Source organism: Pan paniscus, chromosome 12 (genome assembly GCF_029289425.2).
Source record: "Pan paniscus chromosome 12, NHGRI_mPanPan1-v2.0_pri, whole genome shotgun sequence".
In the NCBI taxonomy this organism is placed as follows: domain Eukaryota; kingdom Metazoa; phylum Chordata; class Mammalia; order Primates; family Hominidae; genus Pan; species Pan paniscus.
This window is the reverse complement of record NC_073261.2, coordinates 101,948,038-101,966,379: the sequence shown is the minus strand read 5'-3', so window position 1 is coordinate 101,966,379 and position 18,342 is coordinate 101,948,038. Positions and strand designations below refer to the sequence as shown.

Here is an 18,342-nt window from a genome sequence, read left to right as displayed (position 1 = left end):
GTCTATCATTGATGGGCATTTGGGATGATTCCACATCTTTGCTATTGTGAATAGTGCTACAGTGAACATATGCTTGCATGTTTATGGTAGAATGATTTATATTCCTTTGGGTATATCCCCAGTAATGGCATTGCTGGGTCAAATTTATAAGAAAAAGGCAACCCCATTAAAAAGTGGGCAAAGGACATGAACAGACACTTCTCAAAAGAAGACATTTATGTGGCCAACAAACGTATGGAAAAAAGCTCAACATCACTGGTCATTAGAGAAATGCAAATCAAAATCACAATGAGATACCATCTCATGCCAGTCAGGATGGCTATTATTAAAAAGTCAAGAAACAACAGATGGTGGTGAGACTGTGGATTAATAGGAACACTTTTATGCTGTTGGTCAGAATGTGCATTAGTTCAACCATTGTGGAAGACAGTGTGGCGATTCCTCAAAGACCTAGAACCAGAAATTTTTTCTTCTTTTCTTGCCTTGTATTGAATTAATCATTTTCCATGATTCCACTTTATCTCTACTCTTAGCTACTTATTTACCTAGTGCTTGCTCTAGGCCATTGTTCCTAAACCTTGATACTATTGATATTTTGGGCCAGATAATTCATTGTTGTTGTTGGGTTGGGGGGGGGCGGTGGCTATCCTGTATGCATTGTAGGATTTTTAGCAGCATCCTTGGTGTCTACCTACTAGATGAGAGTAGCAACCACTCCCCATTCCCAATTGTGACAACCAAAAATGCCTTCAGACTTTGCTAAATGTTTTCATGGGGGTAGCAATGGTGGGTTGGGGGCGGGAATTGCCCTTGGTTGAGAACTGCTACTCTAGAGTTTAAAAGATATATCTTTAACTTATCACATTCTTCCTTTAAATAATATTATGCCACTTTATATGTCATATAATAACTTTACAGCACTGTACTTCAATTTTGTATCTCCCCTTTTTATGCCATGTTGTTACACATTTTACTTCTATATGTTACTAACCCTACAATGCAGTCTTATTAACTTTTGCTTTAGTTGGTGAATAACCTACGGTGAACAAAGTAAGAAAAAGTAGTCTTTTATATTTATCTTCCAATGCTCTTCGTCTTTGCTACCCCCTCCCCCTCCTCCTCTTGCTCCTCCTCCTCTTCTTCCTCTTCTTCTTCTTCCTCCTTCTCCCCTCCCTTCCCCCTTTTTTGGTAGATCCAGATTTTTACCTGGTACTATACTTCTGCCTGAAGAACTGCCTTTAATATATTTTGTGTCTGCAGGGAGTGAATTATCTCAGGTATTATTAGTTCAAAAAAAGCCCTTTATTTTTGAAAAGTATTTTTGCTGGTTATTGAATTCTATACATAGAACTGAATTCTATGTTCAGCTTTTTTTTTCTTTCAATCCTTGAAAGGTATATACTCCATTCTCTTTTGGCTTGCATACTTTCCTGATAAGAAGTCTTCTGTAATTTTAATCTTTGTTCTTTGTGATATTTTTTTCTCTCTCTAACTTTGCGATTTTTATCTTCATTTTCAGCAGTTTGACTATGATATATCCATGTATGTTTGGTGTGTGTGCTTTTGGTGTTTATTATGAAGGGTTCCTTGGGATTTTTTGGATCTCTGGTTCATTTTCCCAAAATGAACCCTTGGGTTCATTTTGGGAAAATTCTTGGCCATGATCTCTTCCATATTTTTTGTCTCCATTATTTTTTTTTCTTCTCCTGGGAGTAATAGACATTCTGATATAATTCCACAGCTCTTGAATACTCCAAACTGTATTTTTCCCCCACTCTTTTTAACTTTGGTTTCATTCTGGATTATTTTTATTGACCTGTATGCAAGTTCACTAGTTCTTTCTTCATCCCTGTCCAGGCTACTGTTGAGCCAGTCAAAGTGCTGCTGAACTTAACTAAGTTTGTTTGCCTGTGTGCAACGGAAAACTGTATTAGTTCATTTTCATGCTGCTGATAAAGACATACCCGAGACTGGGAAGAAAAAGAGATTTAATTGGACTTACAGTTCCACATGGCTGGGGAGGCCCCAGAATCATGGCGGGAGGTGAAAGGCACTTCTGAAATGGTGGTGGCAAGAGAAAATAAGGAAGAAGCAAAAGTGGAAACCCCTGATAAAACCCATCAGATCTCATGAGACTTATTCACTATCACGAGAGTAGCACAGGAAAGACTGGCCCCCATAATTCAATTACTTCCCCCTGGGTCCCTCCCACAACATGGGGGAATTCTGGGAGATAGAATTCAAGTTGAGATTTGGGTGGGGACACAGTCAAACAATATCAAAAGCGAAACACCGAAGCATCGGGTTTTTGTAGAGGGAAAAGTTTATTGCAAGGCCACCAAATTAGGAGACAGGAGAGTGGCTCAAATCTGTCTCCTGAGCTGGGGCATGTTTTATAGTCAGAGAGTAATGAAGCATGATCTAATTGGATCTTGCGATGAGGTGATACCTAGAGGTGTGATCTGATTGGATCCTGTCTTGGGGTAATGCCAGGGCTTGATCTCATTGGATCCTGAATCCTGCTGTATGCTGTCTGCTTCTTAATTCAGTCCCTGTTCCTTAGTCTGAGCACTTAGGTTCCACTTGTGGTTGCATGCTTGGTTTATCTGGGCATGCTCAGGTTATGTGACATTCAACCTGGGGGTCCATGGCAACTGAAAAACAACTCGCAACTTTGTTACATAAAAGTTGAATCAGACTGGGGTGGTGCAGTTAGAAAAATAATTTTTCACCTCTGATATCTTTTTCTTTTTGTTTTTAGCTTTCATATTTTACTTTTTAAAGTTTCCATCTCTCTGCTAAAAGGACGAGACTAAGGTGATCCTCTTTTGCTGCTGCCTCTGTCAGGTTGTTTGTGTTGGAGGCTGAATCAGTGTAATCAAGAGTTGAGCTGATTTTGGGTTTTGTCACCGTCATTACCCTCTCAGTGCACCACAAGCTTCATATTTCTCGAGCAGTTGGCTGCTGGTCCCTTGTGTTTAGAGAATGGCATGTCGCTCTACAAGATTTTTCTCTGTGTTCCTGTACCATCCTCATCTTCCAACAGTCTTTGCACATCTGTGCATAGAAGTACCAATATTTCTCCTTATGTTGTTGCCCCTTTCCCAGTGATAGCCTGTTGTTTGTTATTCAGTGCCATGCTTGTGGTGCAGAGCAGGCTTCTCTTTTGTTCTGGTTCAGACTCAATTGTATTCAGGCCATTTGTCCTGGGCATCAACTGGGCTCTCTCAGCCTCAGCATTCCTGCTTTCTCTTTCTTGTGGCCTGCCCTTTCTTCCATGTTTTGTGGTAGGTCATGGACAGGAATATCCTTCTTTTCCCCTAGTGGTGGTAGAAGTTTCTTTGGTATTGGTGCAGGATTCGTTGCCTAACTCTTTTTCCTGCTCTGTACTCCACCACCGTGGCAGAGGTTCTTTTGCCTCTACCCCTCTCCTAGCAACATTGTATCTTTTCCCTGTAACATAACTGAGAGTGTTTGTCTATCTGTTCCCCAGAGGCAGAGGCATTTTGCTTCCATTCTGCCCTGAAGCAATGGATTTTTGCCAGGACCTTTGGTTAGAGGATTTTCTGTTCTTCTCCTAGTGGCTTGAGGCTTTTTTTCTGTGTTGGAGAACAGTTGGGGAATCAGGCTTCAGCCTTGTCCTAGACACCTCCTGCACACTTCCCCTGATGATGAGGGCTCTCTCTGGTTTCCTGGCCTACTATTATACTAATCTTTCTTGTGAGCACCTGGTCAAGGCACGTGGAAAATCTTGCAACTGAGAGAACTTTCCTTATGTCTGGGGTCCCCAGCTATTCTAAACTGACATAATAGGTTACACTTGGTCTTTAAGAATTTGTTAAAATTTTAGCTGATTTTTTCTTATACTGTTGTATAGTGGCCACTTCTTTTTCTGTGACCTGCCAGAGGTCAGACAGTTTGTGTGTAGTCTTTCCTTGGAGGAGTTATCCCTCCAAGGAGAGGAATAAAATGTACTTGGAATTTTCTTAAATTTACTTGGTTGCCTTGTGACCTCCACTCTTTGTTAGACCAAGAGAAGTTTTGATTCTATGGATATGATTTTTTTTTCTCATTAGGGTGGAAATGACATTCTTTGGTGGCTTTCTGCATTCTAAGCAGAAATGGAACTACTTAGAGTGCTTGACAATTTAAAAATTCTGTTTATGCTGATCCTCCTTTAATGTTTTCCCTTTTCCCTCATCTGCGTCTTGATCACTTCGTCTTTTAGGATTGAACCCAGGCTATTTCCTCCATGAAGCCTTTCCTGATTCCAATAAGTAGAATGGAACATTCTTGACTGTGTCTCTTGTAGAATGTGTTTTACCTTTTGCAGGCCCATTGAAACCCTCAGTGAGATTGGGCAGCTTTAAGATTTTGCAAGTTTATGAGCATAATGGTTGTTGAGTTTTTAGATAGGATCATAGAGTAAACTTGAGATAAAAGATAAAATGACGTACAAGGAAGCTCATATTTATTAATAGAATACAAATTTGTGAAATCACACCACAGAGGTTTCTGTGCTGTTTGGTTTGTGTAGTTGTTGTTGCTTTTGAACTAAATTATTGTCAGAAATAAGACTTAAATTCATAAAATCTAATTTTTGGAAAATAGGGGATTCGTTACACAAACTAGTATATATTTATGCAATGGAATATTGTAGAGCTGTAAAAGCAATAAAGAAACATTTCCTAACTTGGATATCCAGGACATACTGCTGAATAAAAAGTAAGATGCAAAACTGAACATTTTTTGTAAGAAGGCAGGAGGAATAAGACTGTATTTGTAGGTAAATGTCTTTGTGTAAAGCATTGCTGGAAGAATATACAAGAAACTAATAAAAGTGGTAACCTACAGTAAGCAAGGGCAAAATGACCTGCATGTGGATGATGTGGGAATGAGACTTCTTCGATATAGGTTTCCTTTTATATCATTTTGATTTTTAAATCATGAATATAGCATGTATTCAAAAAATGAAAACCAATAGACATAACTATGTAGATATTGAAAGATAGGAAGATCTGAAAAATTCTTCAGAGCGATAAAAAATGTTAGTCTATGAAACAAAAATTGGATGTGAGATGCTTTTATTTTACATAAGCCAGCTTTCACCAATGAGAGAGTGAATACAAAGTTTGGAAAATTGTGAAGGACAAGGTTTCATGAATCTGGCTCCAGATAGAGAAATATGTAAAAAGGTAGCTTTCTAGCACAATTAGGAAGGTTTTGGTTTTAGAAGCAGTAGTAGTATGGATGTTCACTCAAAGTAGAAAGGAGCACTTTGTATAGGTAAAAACTATAACAGAAATACACAGTACTTGGAGTGGGCAAGGCAGCCATTTCTTACTCATGAAATCACCAGGAATACCCTTGGAATCTGATAAGATGTGTTTATTGTCAGAAAAAAATAGATGAAAATACCAAGAATATTCTTATCACAAATTAAAACCTACAAAGAAACAATAGTTACTTAAATAGATTATAGCTCAGAGACCAGCCTTATGGGCAAACAAATGAAGTATAAAAGAAGAAACTTTGTAAACCAAGGGATGATGAGAATACCTTAATGTTGCTAGGAAAAACTGGTTGGTAATTTGAAATGCAGGTCAGTTTAGAGCCAAACCTCACTCTATACATTATATGAAATGAAGTATTGAGAAGATTAGTCCATAGAAAAATGAAAATCAGAGCATTATCTACTATTATTAAAGGGGGAGAAATTTCAAAGCAGAGAAATAATAAAAGATATGAAAAAGTCAATGATGGGCAAATCCATCCACCTGAAAATAAAAACTTCTGTATTAAGGGCCAGTGATAAGACTGAGAACATGTTAAAAGTAAGCAAGAGAAATAGTACAGGTTGAGCAACCCAAATTTGAAAATCTGAAATCTGAAATGCTTCACATTACAAAACTTTTTGAAAGCTGACATGAGCTCAAAGGAGCATTTTGAATTTCAGATTTTTGGATTTCACATTCTCAACTAGTAAGTGTAATGCAAATATCCCCAAATCCAAAAGAATCTGCAGTCTGAAACACTTCTGGTCCCAAGCATTTTGGATAAGGGATACTCAATCTGTATTTTCACACTATAAACAATTTACACAAATGGGTAAGGAAAACATGAAGAAACCTCGATTCCATTCCGCCCCTAGTAGGGCTGGAAGAGGTAGAGTGGCAAAAGTTTGGGAAAAAAGGCAGTGTCAATTATGGGAGAAGGACCTGATTAATGGTGCATTAAGGGTTGCTGCACAGCATTCGGAGTCTAGCTGAATTTTGAGACCATAATTTTATAGCAGGATCAATTCACATGGTTGTGTGATTTTTCTCTAGCAGGCGATTGGATTAGGAGTTTGAGGGTGGTGAAGCTGAAGCAAGAAATAGCATACTATGTGGATTTATAGTTGGGGAGATAACCAAGATTTTGAAACTGGAGATAACAAGCGACTAGAATGGAGAAAGAGCAGGTAGAGTGCATCCAAGGGAATGAGTCTGGACTCAGGTTAGAAAAAATAGAGTGAGATATTGAATGACAAATTGAAGAAGAGGGTTATACAGCCAGATGGGACATCACAGGGAAGGAAGGAAATTGCTTGGGAGGGTCTGGAAGTGTCAATCTGGAGAATTTTGTCTCTGCTGCCTTATCCTTCGCTCTAAAGCATTATTTTCGAAAGCCAGATTTAGCCCAGTGGTTGAAAGAGTTGGTCAGTGATGGTCAGTGATGAGAGTTGGCCAGTGAGTGGTCAGAGTTGGTCATCATTCTCAGTGATGAGAATGTAGAGATGATTTGTTTTACTTACATAAGAGGGATTTCCAGAGGTCCTTGTGGAAAAGGTTAGAAGCAAGGGCAGCAGTGGGAGACCAAATGGAGTAGATGAGAAAGCATAACTGGGGGCATGTAAATAGGACAGAGGGTAGTTGGCCAGAATGGCTTGTGTTTTGAATAAAGCCCAAGAGTGATAGGCGTAGGAGTCACAGGTAGAAGTAACTAGCCCCACATTTCTGACCCGTGGTATAATGACCGTCTCTGGAGCCTGATCCACTGCCTGTCTTTGTGACTGTAAAGAAAATGTTAGTAAAAAGCTTAACCCTGGGTGGTAAAGCCTAAATTAGTTTGGCCTTAAATAGCAAAAGCCAGTAAATCTCTCTCTTTTTTTTTTTGAGACAAGATCTCACTCTTTCACCCAGGTTGGAGTACAGTGGCATGATCCTGGCTCACTGCAGCCTCAACCTCTTGGGCTCAAGCCATTCTCCTACCTCAGCCTCCCGAGTAGCTGGGACTATAGGTGGATGCCACCAAGCCCAGCTAATTTTTGTAATTTTTGTAGAAACAGAGTTTTGTCATGTTGCCCAGGCTGGTCTTGAACTCCTGAGCTCAAGCAATCTGCCCACCTTGGCCTCCCAAAGTGCTGGGATTACAAGCATGATCTACTGTACCATTAATTTAGTAACATCTAATTTGTAATATCCCACTTCCAGTGGCCTAGGACGGAATAATAGCCATGATATCAGGTGCTTCTTTATTACAGAGTTCTTCTGCTAGGAACCCTGTTTCCTTTTACTGTTCCACTTTACCTGAAACTGGATACTCAGGCTACTGCTTTTGGGGTGACTTCAGCAACTCCCCTGGAATACCAAGGCAAGCCCCAATTGATTTCATGCCTCCTTTGGGGATCTGAGCTTTTAAAAAAGCCAGCAACTACCTTTTGTCAACTTGATATATTTATCTATTATACCTTTAAGATTTAAATTAATTTTTAAAAACTTGTTAGTAGTGACAAGAATGAGAATTGACATTTCTTGAATAACTAAAGCATCTGTGTAAGAATCTTTGTATGCTTACAAACAGTGGTGTGTCACACTACCCAAAATCTGTAATGTTTTCAATGGCCCAATTGTGTCTTCTCTCTCCTGCTTTAGATCTATCCATACTAATGGAAATGTAACTGGAACTGACTCTGATGATAAAATCAAGGACCATCAAGCAAGATCATGCAGTAGGCAACTTTGCTTCCAAAAGAAGTTACCAACATTTAGAATTTCTACTTATTCTGAGGTATTTGAGACACAATTTTACTTTAGTTTTGACTCCTTAGTAGTCATTTTGTAGTGTTGATTTCTAGATATAGGTTTGGTGAGTTTAAAAGTACTTATATGTTAGAATGCTTAGCTCTTAGAGAAGAGTTCACTTCCCTCCTTTCCCACTATACTCCCAAAGAAACCAACCGAGAAAAGATCCAGATTTTTTTTCCAAAAGCCTGCAGTACTCAGTATTCCAATGTGGTCTCACAACCAAGTACTAACCAGGCCCGACTGTGCTTTGCTTTTGAGATCAGGTGTGTTCAGGGTGGTATGGCTGTAGACAAGATTTTAAAGGGATATATTTATTAAAATTAGGAAAGCATGTCAATTATAAGAGATAAATTAAGTGTAGATTAAGTCTCAGTAACTATATTAGAACAACTGGAATAAATAAATGTCAATTTAATAATTATTTTATTTACATTATGACCCCTGAGAAAAGCAACTGAATGCAGCACTCTGAGTCCACCTGCAAGATGTCAGAGACCTTACTGATCATCCTTTAGATGGTTTGAAACCTTTCTTGCCTTTCCTCCTAAATTTATTGTTAAGGATTTTCTATTCACCAGTATGTGTCACTGTTACTCCCCATAAGCTGTCCCTGTAGGACCTTTGGGATCTAATGAATTACTTGGGCCAGAAAACCAAGATATTTAACTAAAGAATCAGGTGACACTTCCAAAACATGGGGTGGATCCCCACTTGAAAGACTACATAAGACAAATAAAACAAAAAAGATATATAATGTCAACAGAAAGCAAAAACAAAAATAGTTCTGTTTTCACATGAATTCCAAACAGGTAGAGTGAGTTAGGTGTTTATTTAAAAACAAAATATTTTTTATTTTAATTATATTTTTCCAAATAGGCAGAAAGTATGCTAAGTATTTTAGGGGACAGGTCAGAGTTTGTTGATTTCTCTGAATATGTTACAGAGTTTTGTAAAGTAATATTTTGCTAGAATATAGAGAAAGTAAAACCTGAGAAAAATGTAAATATGTATCACTTATTACTAGGATTCTTAACTTTGTTCTGTTTTAGAAGAAGACTATGTAAAGCATAAATTCCAAAAATAATAAGAATTCATGATATTGGGAATCCTAATGTCATGGGATCCTTGGGGTGTCCTTTCACTAGCCAGAAACTTCTGTGGCTGGTGGTGCCTTTGCCTGAGTTTTGCTTGGGCCCAGTGGGCCCACTCAGCCTGGCAGGCTGTGTGCAGCTCACACTACTGGCCTGGATCCCATGCCTGCCAAGGGTGAGCGGAGCAGCAGGGGGTGTGTGAGCAAGCGAGTGTGGGGTCTGGCCACTGTGCACAGCCAGGCACGCTGGCTGTGGCGGGGCAGGCAGCTCCAGGCACCAGCACGGGCGCTCACTCCCTGCAAGCTGTGTCTGGACTAGGTGTATCACAAGCAGCTTCCCTGGCTGGCACCAGGGAATGCAGTGGTCCTCAGAAGCTTGGAGATGCCAGGAACTGCAGAGCTCCAAAGAGGGTGTCACTGCCCTGGCTCAAGGAACTCCTAGGTCTGGGCTTCCTGAAGGCTGCAGCTCTTTTCTCCTCTTCTCACCCACAACGTGGCAAGCAAGGAGCATGTTTCAGTCCTGTTTGTGTTACAACTTTTTCAATCCTGCCATTTGATATGTCCCGAGTTCTTGTCCCACACCCAGGAAGAATAAGGTACACGGGTAAATGGAGGGTGAGCAAAGGGAACAGGAGCTTTATTGAGCGATAGAACAGCTCAGAGGAGACTTGCAATAGGTAGCTCCTTTCTGCAGCCAGGGTGTCCCAATGAGTGCTCAGCTTTCAGCAGAGAGGAGACCATGGAGTTGGAGTGGGTAGCTCCTCTCTGCAGCTGGTCATCCCATCCTCTCCTCAGCTTTCAGCAGAGAGGAGACCCTGGAGTGGGCAGCTCTTCTCCACAACTGGTAGTTCCATTGTGTGCTCAGCTTTCAGCAGAGAGGAGACCCTGGAGTGGGTAGCTCCTCTCCACAGCTGGTCATCCTATCCTCTCCTCGAATTTGGCTGAATCCAGGGTTTTTATGGGCTTCCCAGGGGCTGAAGTGCATGCTGATTGGTTCATGAGTGGGCCCAGAAAAAGCACTGTAAGTTTCCATTCCAGTCCACAGGACTGGCAGCTTGGCCCCAGGCTTCAAGCCTTCTCCGGTTTGAAGGTGAGGCTTCACCAGGGACCTGCCCCTTTCTGCCCAGAAGTCTATCTGCCTCCTACCATTGTTCATGGTGCCCAGGCTGTTCCTGCTGAGGGGCACCTGCAGGCCAGCATCGAGTCTCTCCTTGTCCTCTCTCACCCGTGCTCGTCGGCACCCACCCAGCTGGGTTGCAACAGTGCCCGGCCTTGGCCTCAACTTTACTCTGAGATTGGAGCAGGCGCTGGGAGCAGGAAGAGACCAGGCAGTGGGAGTAGGCACTTCTGAGCCTGCAGGGGCATGGGGGGCCTTCCTGGGTCCCTAAGAGTGCAGAGAAGTCTGGGTCCACAGTGGTGGATGGGTAGTTGCAGCTGCACCCAGGAGGGTGGGCCTTCTGCCTGCTCCCAGCCCCTGCTGGCTCAGTGGAGCACACAGCCCTTCCTACACTTACCCCACTGCAGCTGCTCTAGATGGGCCGCTGCTGCCATGACTAAGACTGCCTCAGCTACAATAAATGGATTATCTCCTGAAAGGGGTTAGTGTAATTGAGCAATTTTTGCTAAAGAAAAATTATCTCAAATCAAGTAGCAGATGAAAAAGAGGTTACTTTGATGATAAGTTTTAAAACGTCCCTGGCAATTAGTAGATGTATTGTACTTTTCTTTGTTTTCTTGTTGGCGTTTGAACTCAAATAGTAATGATGATTAAATATATAGTTCGTCTTAGTACCAGAGCCATTTTACTTGTTTTTTTAGGTATATCTTTTCTTCTTACTTTCACTTAGGAACATTAGTGGAATGCCCAAGCTTTGTAAAGAATGAGTCTAGATATGGGGAAGAATATAAATTATTCTGTAACTTCATTAGAAATGAAATTGAAGATGTCTTTTATTCAGAATGGTTACTCTTGGGCTAGGAAGACTAGATACACCCATCTGAAGCCATTTATGTGCAGTCATAGACTGTGTACATCAAGTCAAAATCTAGAATCCCTTTCTAAGTAATATACTTAAGTTCTATATTCAGACCTTAACAAAAGTAAAGATTAGGGAATAGGAAGTTCTCATCAATTGAATTTGCTAATTGGTTGTATAAAAGTGCCATATAGCCTAAATTAGGTTGCTTAAATTTTTAAATTAGGAATTTCTTGTTTATCAATTTCTTTTTTTAAGACAGTCTCATTTTGTTACCCAGGCTAGAGTGTGTGGTGGCATGATCTTGGCTCACTGCAACCTCCGCCTCCTGGGTTCAAGCAATTCTCCTCCTCCCCAGTAGCTGGGATTACAGGTGTGCGCAACCACACCTGGCTAATTTTTGTATTTTTAGTAGAGACGGAGTTTCACCATATTGGCCAGGCTGGTCTTGAACTCCTGACCTCAAGTGATCTGCCCACCTTGGCCTCCCGAAGTGCTGGGATTACAGGCATGAGCCACTGCACCTGGCCATTTATCAATTTCTTATATCTCCTCACTGTTTTTCAGATGTTCACAGAGTGATATCCCCTATTCATATTTGTCATTTTCCATTTTGAAAATGAAGAAAAGTGAAAAATCTCACAAATTTGTGCTTGGAAGAGTTTTACATTTGAACTTCAGATTTAAAGAATATGGGATTTTGTTGTTTTGGGGGATAAGAGCAAAATCAATACTTGAGACGAGAAGTTAAGGCCCTAGAACATTTGCAAAGTTATATGTCCTGGATTACAGTTTACATTAAGTTGAAATGGTACCTTTTTAAAATGTTTTGTCTGGACTCAGTAAAACATTTGAAAGCAAATTTTGGCCAGTTATATTAAGGGAATGGATATTCCCTGCTACAGTTTTTTTTCTGTGCTATGATGGAAAGAGCAGAAGCTTTACTCTCATGCTACCTTGGGAGAATTGAATTAATATTTCTTAGTTTCCTTTTCTGTAAGAATTAATTTTTAGAGGTGATGAAGAATGAAATGTGTGTGAAATAATGAAAAATAATGCTTTTTAGTGTGAAATTAATGAATGTTGTTGCTAAGACAGAGAGGTCCACATTACTGTATCATTCAGAGGTATCTTTTTCATAGCAAAAAGCAGGTCTACTCACTACTATTGAGAAGCTTGTAAAACCAGTTTCAAAGTTAATAGCAAATATTATGCTTGCAGAGAAAGTAAAATGAGCTTTTGGCACAAATCCTTTATCAAAGACATACCATCTGGAAAAGCAATTACTGTCATGTACCCATGCCAGTATTTTGTTTTTCAGCTGGATGAAAGCACTGATGTACAGAGGATATACTAGTGCTTGATGCAGGTGTGTTACTGTTTATCACTGAAAAATCACTATAGCAGAAGAGTTTTATGTTTTGTTATTGGTCTGTTGTTTTTTTAAGCCATTATAGCCTAGAAAAGCTTCTTTGTTTCCTTCTGATCAAAGCACCAACAACTATAGCTGCAGGAAATGGTCTACTTGCTTTTTAAGTAAAAGAAGTTGCAGCAGGATATCAATTCATATCCCACTTTTTTCAGAGAGGAGAATTGGCATTTAGTAATGTGACTTTTTGTCATGATTTAGTGTTGAAGAAAATAGTAAAACTTGTGGATGTAAGCAGTTTTGGCCACTAGAGCCACCTCTTTTCAGAGTTTTATGACAAAATAGCAGCAATAGTATTTTGCTTTTTCACAGTGATATGGTAGCTGTATAGGAGGAAAGGGCTTACATGTTTCTTAATTAGTTTTTTAGTAAAATGAGATAAAGATATACTTGCTACTAATATTGTATGATTTCAAGGGACATAACTTACCTAGTACCTGTGGTATTTCAAATAGTCTGAACTTACAACTTTATATTCATGATATCATGAATTTCAATGTTAAGGATGAAATATGAGGATTTTGTAAAAGTCTGAATTACGGTGCAAAATAATTCAACCTCTGAGAGTTTGACCGTATCCTCAAACTTGTTGGTTTTATTAATTTTTTTTTTTTTTTTTTTTTTTACTGAATTTGGGCTAGGTACGGTAGCTCAGGCCTGTAATCCTAGCATTTTGGGAGGCCTAGGTGAGTGGATCACAAGGTCAGGAGTTCAAGACCAACCTGGCCAATGTGGTGAAACCACGTCTCTACTAAAAATACAAAAATTAGCCGGGTGCAGTGGCAGGCGCCTGTAATCCCAGCTACTTGGGAGGCTGAGGCAGGAGAATCACTTGAACCCTGGGGGCGGAGGTTGCAGTGAGCCAAGATTGTGCCACTGCACTCCAGTCTGGGCAACAGAGTGATACTCCGTCTGAAAAAAAAAAAAAGAAAAAAAAAGAATTTGTATTATACATGTCTAAAAACCACATCCAAATTTTGAAATAGAACATGGAAAAATACTTCCCAGAGTCAAAATGCAAGCAGAAAGTAGATTAGGAATCCTTTTTTCAATTTCTCAAGTTGAAGCACTTAATTTCCAGCTTTAAGTGGTGTATACTTTTTTTTTTTTTTTTTAGCATTCAAAGGAATGCTGAAATTAAAAATCAGTGAGAAGTCTTGCTATATAATTTCTGGGTCCACGTTCAATCATAATATCCAGGCTGTATAATGCCACTGATTTATGATTTATAATTAGAGATTTTTATTTACTAAAAATAAAGAACAAGAAAGAAACCAGCTGAATATGAAAATTGGTTTATGGTTCAATCTGATTCCAGATATGGGTGTTTGAACATCTTGCAGTGAAGTTATCAAACACTAATAGGGTTGTTACAACTCAGGTGCTTAATTGAATGGGCTCTGGTTGGCCAAAGAAGATGAGACAGTCTGAGCATCAGTAAGCATTAACTGCAATATAATGAATCATATCAAATATATTTAAATCCGTGAGTTCATAATGATACCTCAAAAACTCATTAGTTTTCTTCAGAGTATGCTAAGGAGCCAACTATGCTTTAGAGCAACCAAATAGTTGCCGAGAGGAAGTTTCTTTTCTCAGATAGAATAAAACATCACCATTTTCTAATGAATTCCTGAACCTAAGCAAAGATCATGAATGGCTGCTAACTGCACGGGCAGAAACGGACATTAGCTTTCTCTTAATGAAAGTTCACAGTGCTGCCCATGAAGTATTCTTGCCAAAAAAGTTGAACCCGAATGTGATGAAGTCTCTAGCTCTACCAGTTTACAGGAAACACAGAAGACAGAGAAACACATTAAGTGATACCATGTGAATGCAGTTAGCAAAATATAGGTTATGGGGAACTCTTAGAGACATATGACTTGTTTTTCAACGAGCAAATTGTAGGGAGAAAAAAGAGAAATGGAGGAGGAAACCGTAGATTAACAGCAGTGCCTGGAATTTATTTGAGTCTAAATTTTAATAAACATTTATGAAATAGGGAAATTTTAACACTGACAAGATATTTGATATTAAAGAATTATTGTTAATTTTTAGGTGAGATGATAGTATGTAGTTATGTATTTTTTAAAAGCCCTTACCTTTTAGCGATACATAATGAAATATTGATGTAACGAAAGATATGCCTGGGCTCCTGCTTCCTTACTATCTCGAGTACAGGGGAGGTTGTGGGTGAGGATTAAGTAAGATTGGCCATTAGTTGATCGTGCAACTAGACACTTGTGATTTGGGGGACAGTGCGTGAGGGGGTGGGAGTAATTCTTGATAATATTCCCTAAACTTTTTTGAAAAATTCCATAGGAAAAAGGTCCAAAAATACAATTGAATTATGTATATTTAGCAACCTGCTCAGTTATATTTCTGATAATTTCTTGAGTCTGCTGAGTGTACTATATAGAAAATCCTATTGCCTGCAAGGGACAGTTTTACTGTATAGTGCTTACTATTTACCAGGCTCTCTTCTCAGCACTTTATACATATTTACCCATTAGATCCTCACAAGAATGCCTGTGAAGTAGACATTAACTTGCAAAGGTTACCCAGGTGCTATGTTTTAGAGCTGGGATTTGTATCCAGGCATTCTAGCTCTAGAGTCTATGCATCTCTAGTTTTTGTATCTCTCTTTATAACTTTTTATTTTTAATCCCTCTACTCCAGTCTTTCTTTTGTTTCTCTTAGTGTGCTGGCCAAGGAGTTCAGCTTTTAAAGACCAGTTTTTATGTATAATTTTGATTTTGTAAGTTATCTTAATACATAGGGAATCCAGAGTCCAGCTGACTTTGCTCCTTTACAAATACAAGGTACTTAGTAAGGGGCTAGAATTAGCTTACTGTGTATCCAGAAACCAAAGGATCAAGTGTATTATAACAGTGTTCAGTATTTTTTATTATATTTCTCTCCTGATCTGTAAGCAGTTCATTCAGGGCTCATTTTACTTTTAATTACTTGATTTTATTGGTATTACTTGCTGAATTTCTTTGTGATACTTAGATAAAATTACTCCTTCCTCCCCTTAACTCCTACACGTTAGGTAATTACCCCTGCTTGACTTTACGTAGGTTACATGAGATAAGCAAAGCACTTAGTACACAGTTTAGCACATAATATGTATCTAGTAAATACGCTTTTTGGTTTAAGAGACAGCCACTTCATAATTTTGTTCAAAAATTGTTCTTTACTCTTTAGGTAACTTTTGAAATGGGGAGGGAAGAATATGGCTTAGTCACTTTAAGAAGTCCTAGGCCTGGGACAGGTGGGTAAAACTTGATAATGTGTTAGGGTGGTTTAATGAGTAATCTCTGTGTTCTCTGCAAGGAACTTTTTAATGATAGGCTCTGAGTTTGAGAAAGATTACTGACTTGAGTTGGTTTCCAAAAGAATACTTGTTTATTGGGGGTGAAGTGGGAACAATTTAGGGAAAACGTGACCTGTCCCAACTTCTTGAGTGTTTTGGTTCCTCTTTAGCCAATTGCAAAGGACGTTATGACATAGTAGGATACTACAATTCATGAAAGGAGGCACATAGCCTCTAGTAAGAAAGAAAACTTTTGATTTCATTCATATGAGAGAAGGGTCACAATTACAGATAACTTTTTCGTGAAGATTGTGGAAGGTGACTCTGAAGACCTGGGATAGCTAGTTAAAACTTATGGTATTTTTCTGTACTCCATCACCTCCCTCTCTCCACCCAAGCTGCACCTGTTATTTTACATAGGAGTGTACTGAAGCAACCTTTTAACATATCTTTAATTTTATTTTTGAAAATGATGTTAAAGTATTTGGAAACTGAAGACTGTGGCCACACAAAGTATCTTTTATTTTCCAAAGGCCAGTTATTATTATTGAGTGGCATAGCTATTGAAATTGCATCACCAATTACTTGACTGTGTTAAAGAAAGGGATTTGCTTTTGGGGGGCCCGTAGGTTATTGATAAGAGATAAAACATATTTTTTTGAATAACAAATGTGTATGACAAACCCACTCTCGTATCTAATCATGAAATGAAATGCTTTCCAATGAAATCTGGATGCTCTGGAAACCAAAAGGTGATATATAAGAGGAAGCATAGTTGAGAGGTACTCAATTTAACTTTTGTTATCAGTTACTTGGTGAAGGTATTGAAATGTTTATTGCTTTGAAGATGATCTTAAATGAGGAGGCATAGTTAATGTGGTCTATATAGAATGTGAGATGAAGTGAATTTAAGGGAAAAGAAAGCAGATATGAGAAAAACAAAAATGTAAGAAAATAGCTAATATTTAATGATTGCTGCGTATCAAGTGCTGTGATAGATACTTTATACATATTTTCAGATACTGTCCCAATAACCATTTAGGTGTAAGTTACTAAATAGCTATTAAAGTTTTTGAGAATTTTTGACATTTCTTGAAATTAGAAATTCCTTACATTATTAACAAACACTCTTTGGTTGACCTTTGCAAGCCCAGCAAACCCAGAGTTAGATAAAGGTACAAAATCGAGAATCTCTGTCCTTACTCTTCATATTGTATGGATGCATTTAATGCTAGTAAAAATTGTAAGCCTGAATAAATGTAGTGTAAAACCTGCATTGATGATTTGGGGTTTATTTAGTTATTTATGAAGCTTATATCTAAATTTGGGATTAAGTTGATTTTTCCAGTTTTCCAGTCAATGCAACATTTAAAAAAATCAATTTTAGATTAAACCACAGAGGAAAATCTCAGTAAATTCCAGAAAAGCTGAAACTACATATGTCCATTCTCTCTGACTGCAACAGAAATTTAAAATGTACAACTTTAACCATTTGGACAAATCAAACAAAAAAAATTGCTTAAATAAATACCGGGTCAAACAGGAGATCAAATGTACAATAAGTGGTCATTTAGCACCTGAAATGAGATTCAGGCTAAGACTCATACTGTGCTTAGAAGTAGATTAATAGTCTTTGTTAATGAATGAAATAAATGTACTAAGCACTAAACCTTAGAATTTAGTAAAACAAACGGACTCAACAAAATAAATGCCTAGGAGAAAGGAAAGAAATTAATAAGATAAAAGCAGAAATAGGTGAATTAAAAAACAGAAACCACAGAAATGAAAAATCTAAAAGCTACTTCTTAGGGTTGAAAAACAAAATAGAAAAATATCTGACAAATCTTACAAAGGAAAATATGGAAAACCAAAATTAAGTTTATAAAGCAGATATAAGAATAGAAAAGATGTTTAAAAAATAGTAAGCGAATACTATTTATTAACTCTAAGCTGATTTATTTGAAATGAATTATGGAACACCCAAGCTGATTTAAGAAAAGTTGGTCTGGAGCTACATCCAGCTAGCTCCAGAACCAATTTTTGCCAGTTAATTCTTTTTAGTTTTCAAGGAACATATAATTCCTATGGTGAGAACTATTTTAGAGATTATAGAAAAGATGGAAATATGCCCAATTAATATTATAAAATCAGTATGACTTTTTTAATGGTTCAGTGCAGTAAAACTCTTTTGGGGGAGGTTACTGCTTTTTTTTAGTTTCTATTGTAAGCACAGATTTTTCTTGAGATTAAAACAATTGAGAAAAGAAAAAACAACCAGAAACTCAAAACTTAAAGATATTGTTTATATTTATTAACGTATTTACCATTGCTGGCACTCTCCTTTGTGTAGATCAAAATTTGGACCTGATAATCTTTTTCTTCTGCCTAAAAATCATTTCTTTAAGTGCATAATCTGCTGCTAATGGATTTTTCTCAGCTGTTGTCTGAAAACATTTCCACCT

At 38.2% G+C, this 18,342-nt stretch overlaps 2 protein-coding genes across 2 annotated transcripts in view; both read left to right on the top strand.

The window, feature by feature from the left end:
- Positions 1 to 18,342, top strand: part of NCOA1 (nuclear receptor coactivator 1) — a 276,241-nt gene that overhangs the window by 64,889 nt on the left and 193,010 nt on the right. The gene's annotated exons all lie outside the window — the stretch shown is intronic.
- LOC117979008 (collagen alpha-2(I) chain-like) overlaps positions 1 to 18,342 on the top strand; it is a 94,241-nt gene that overhangs the window by 66,085 nt on the left and 9,814 nt on the right. The window contains exon 6 of the mRNA XM_034952441.2: positions 7,917 to 8,052. Within this exon, the coding sequence (XP_034808332.2) occupies positions 7,917 to 7,942 (26 nt within the window). The 3' untranslated portion in view covers positions 7,943 to 8,052. The remainder of the gene's footprint in view (positions 1 to 7,916; positions 8,053 to 18,342) is intronic.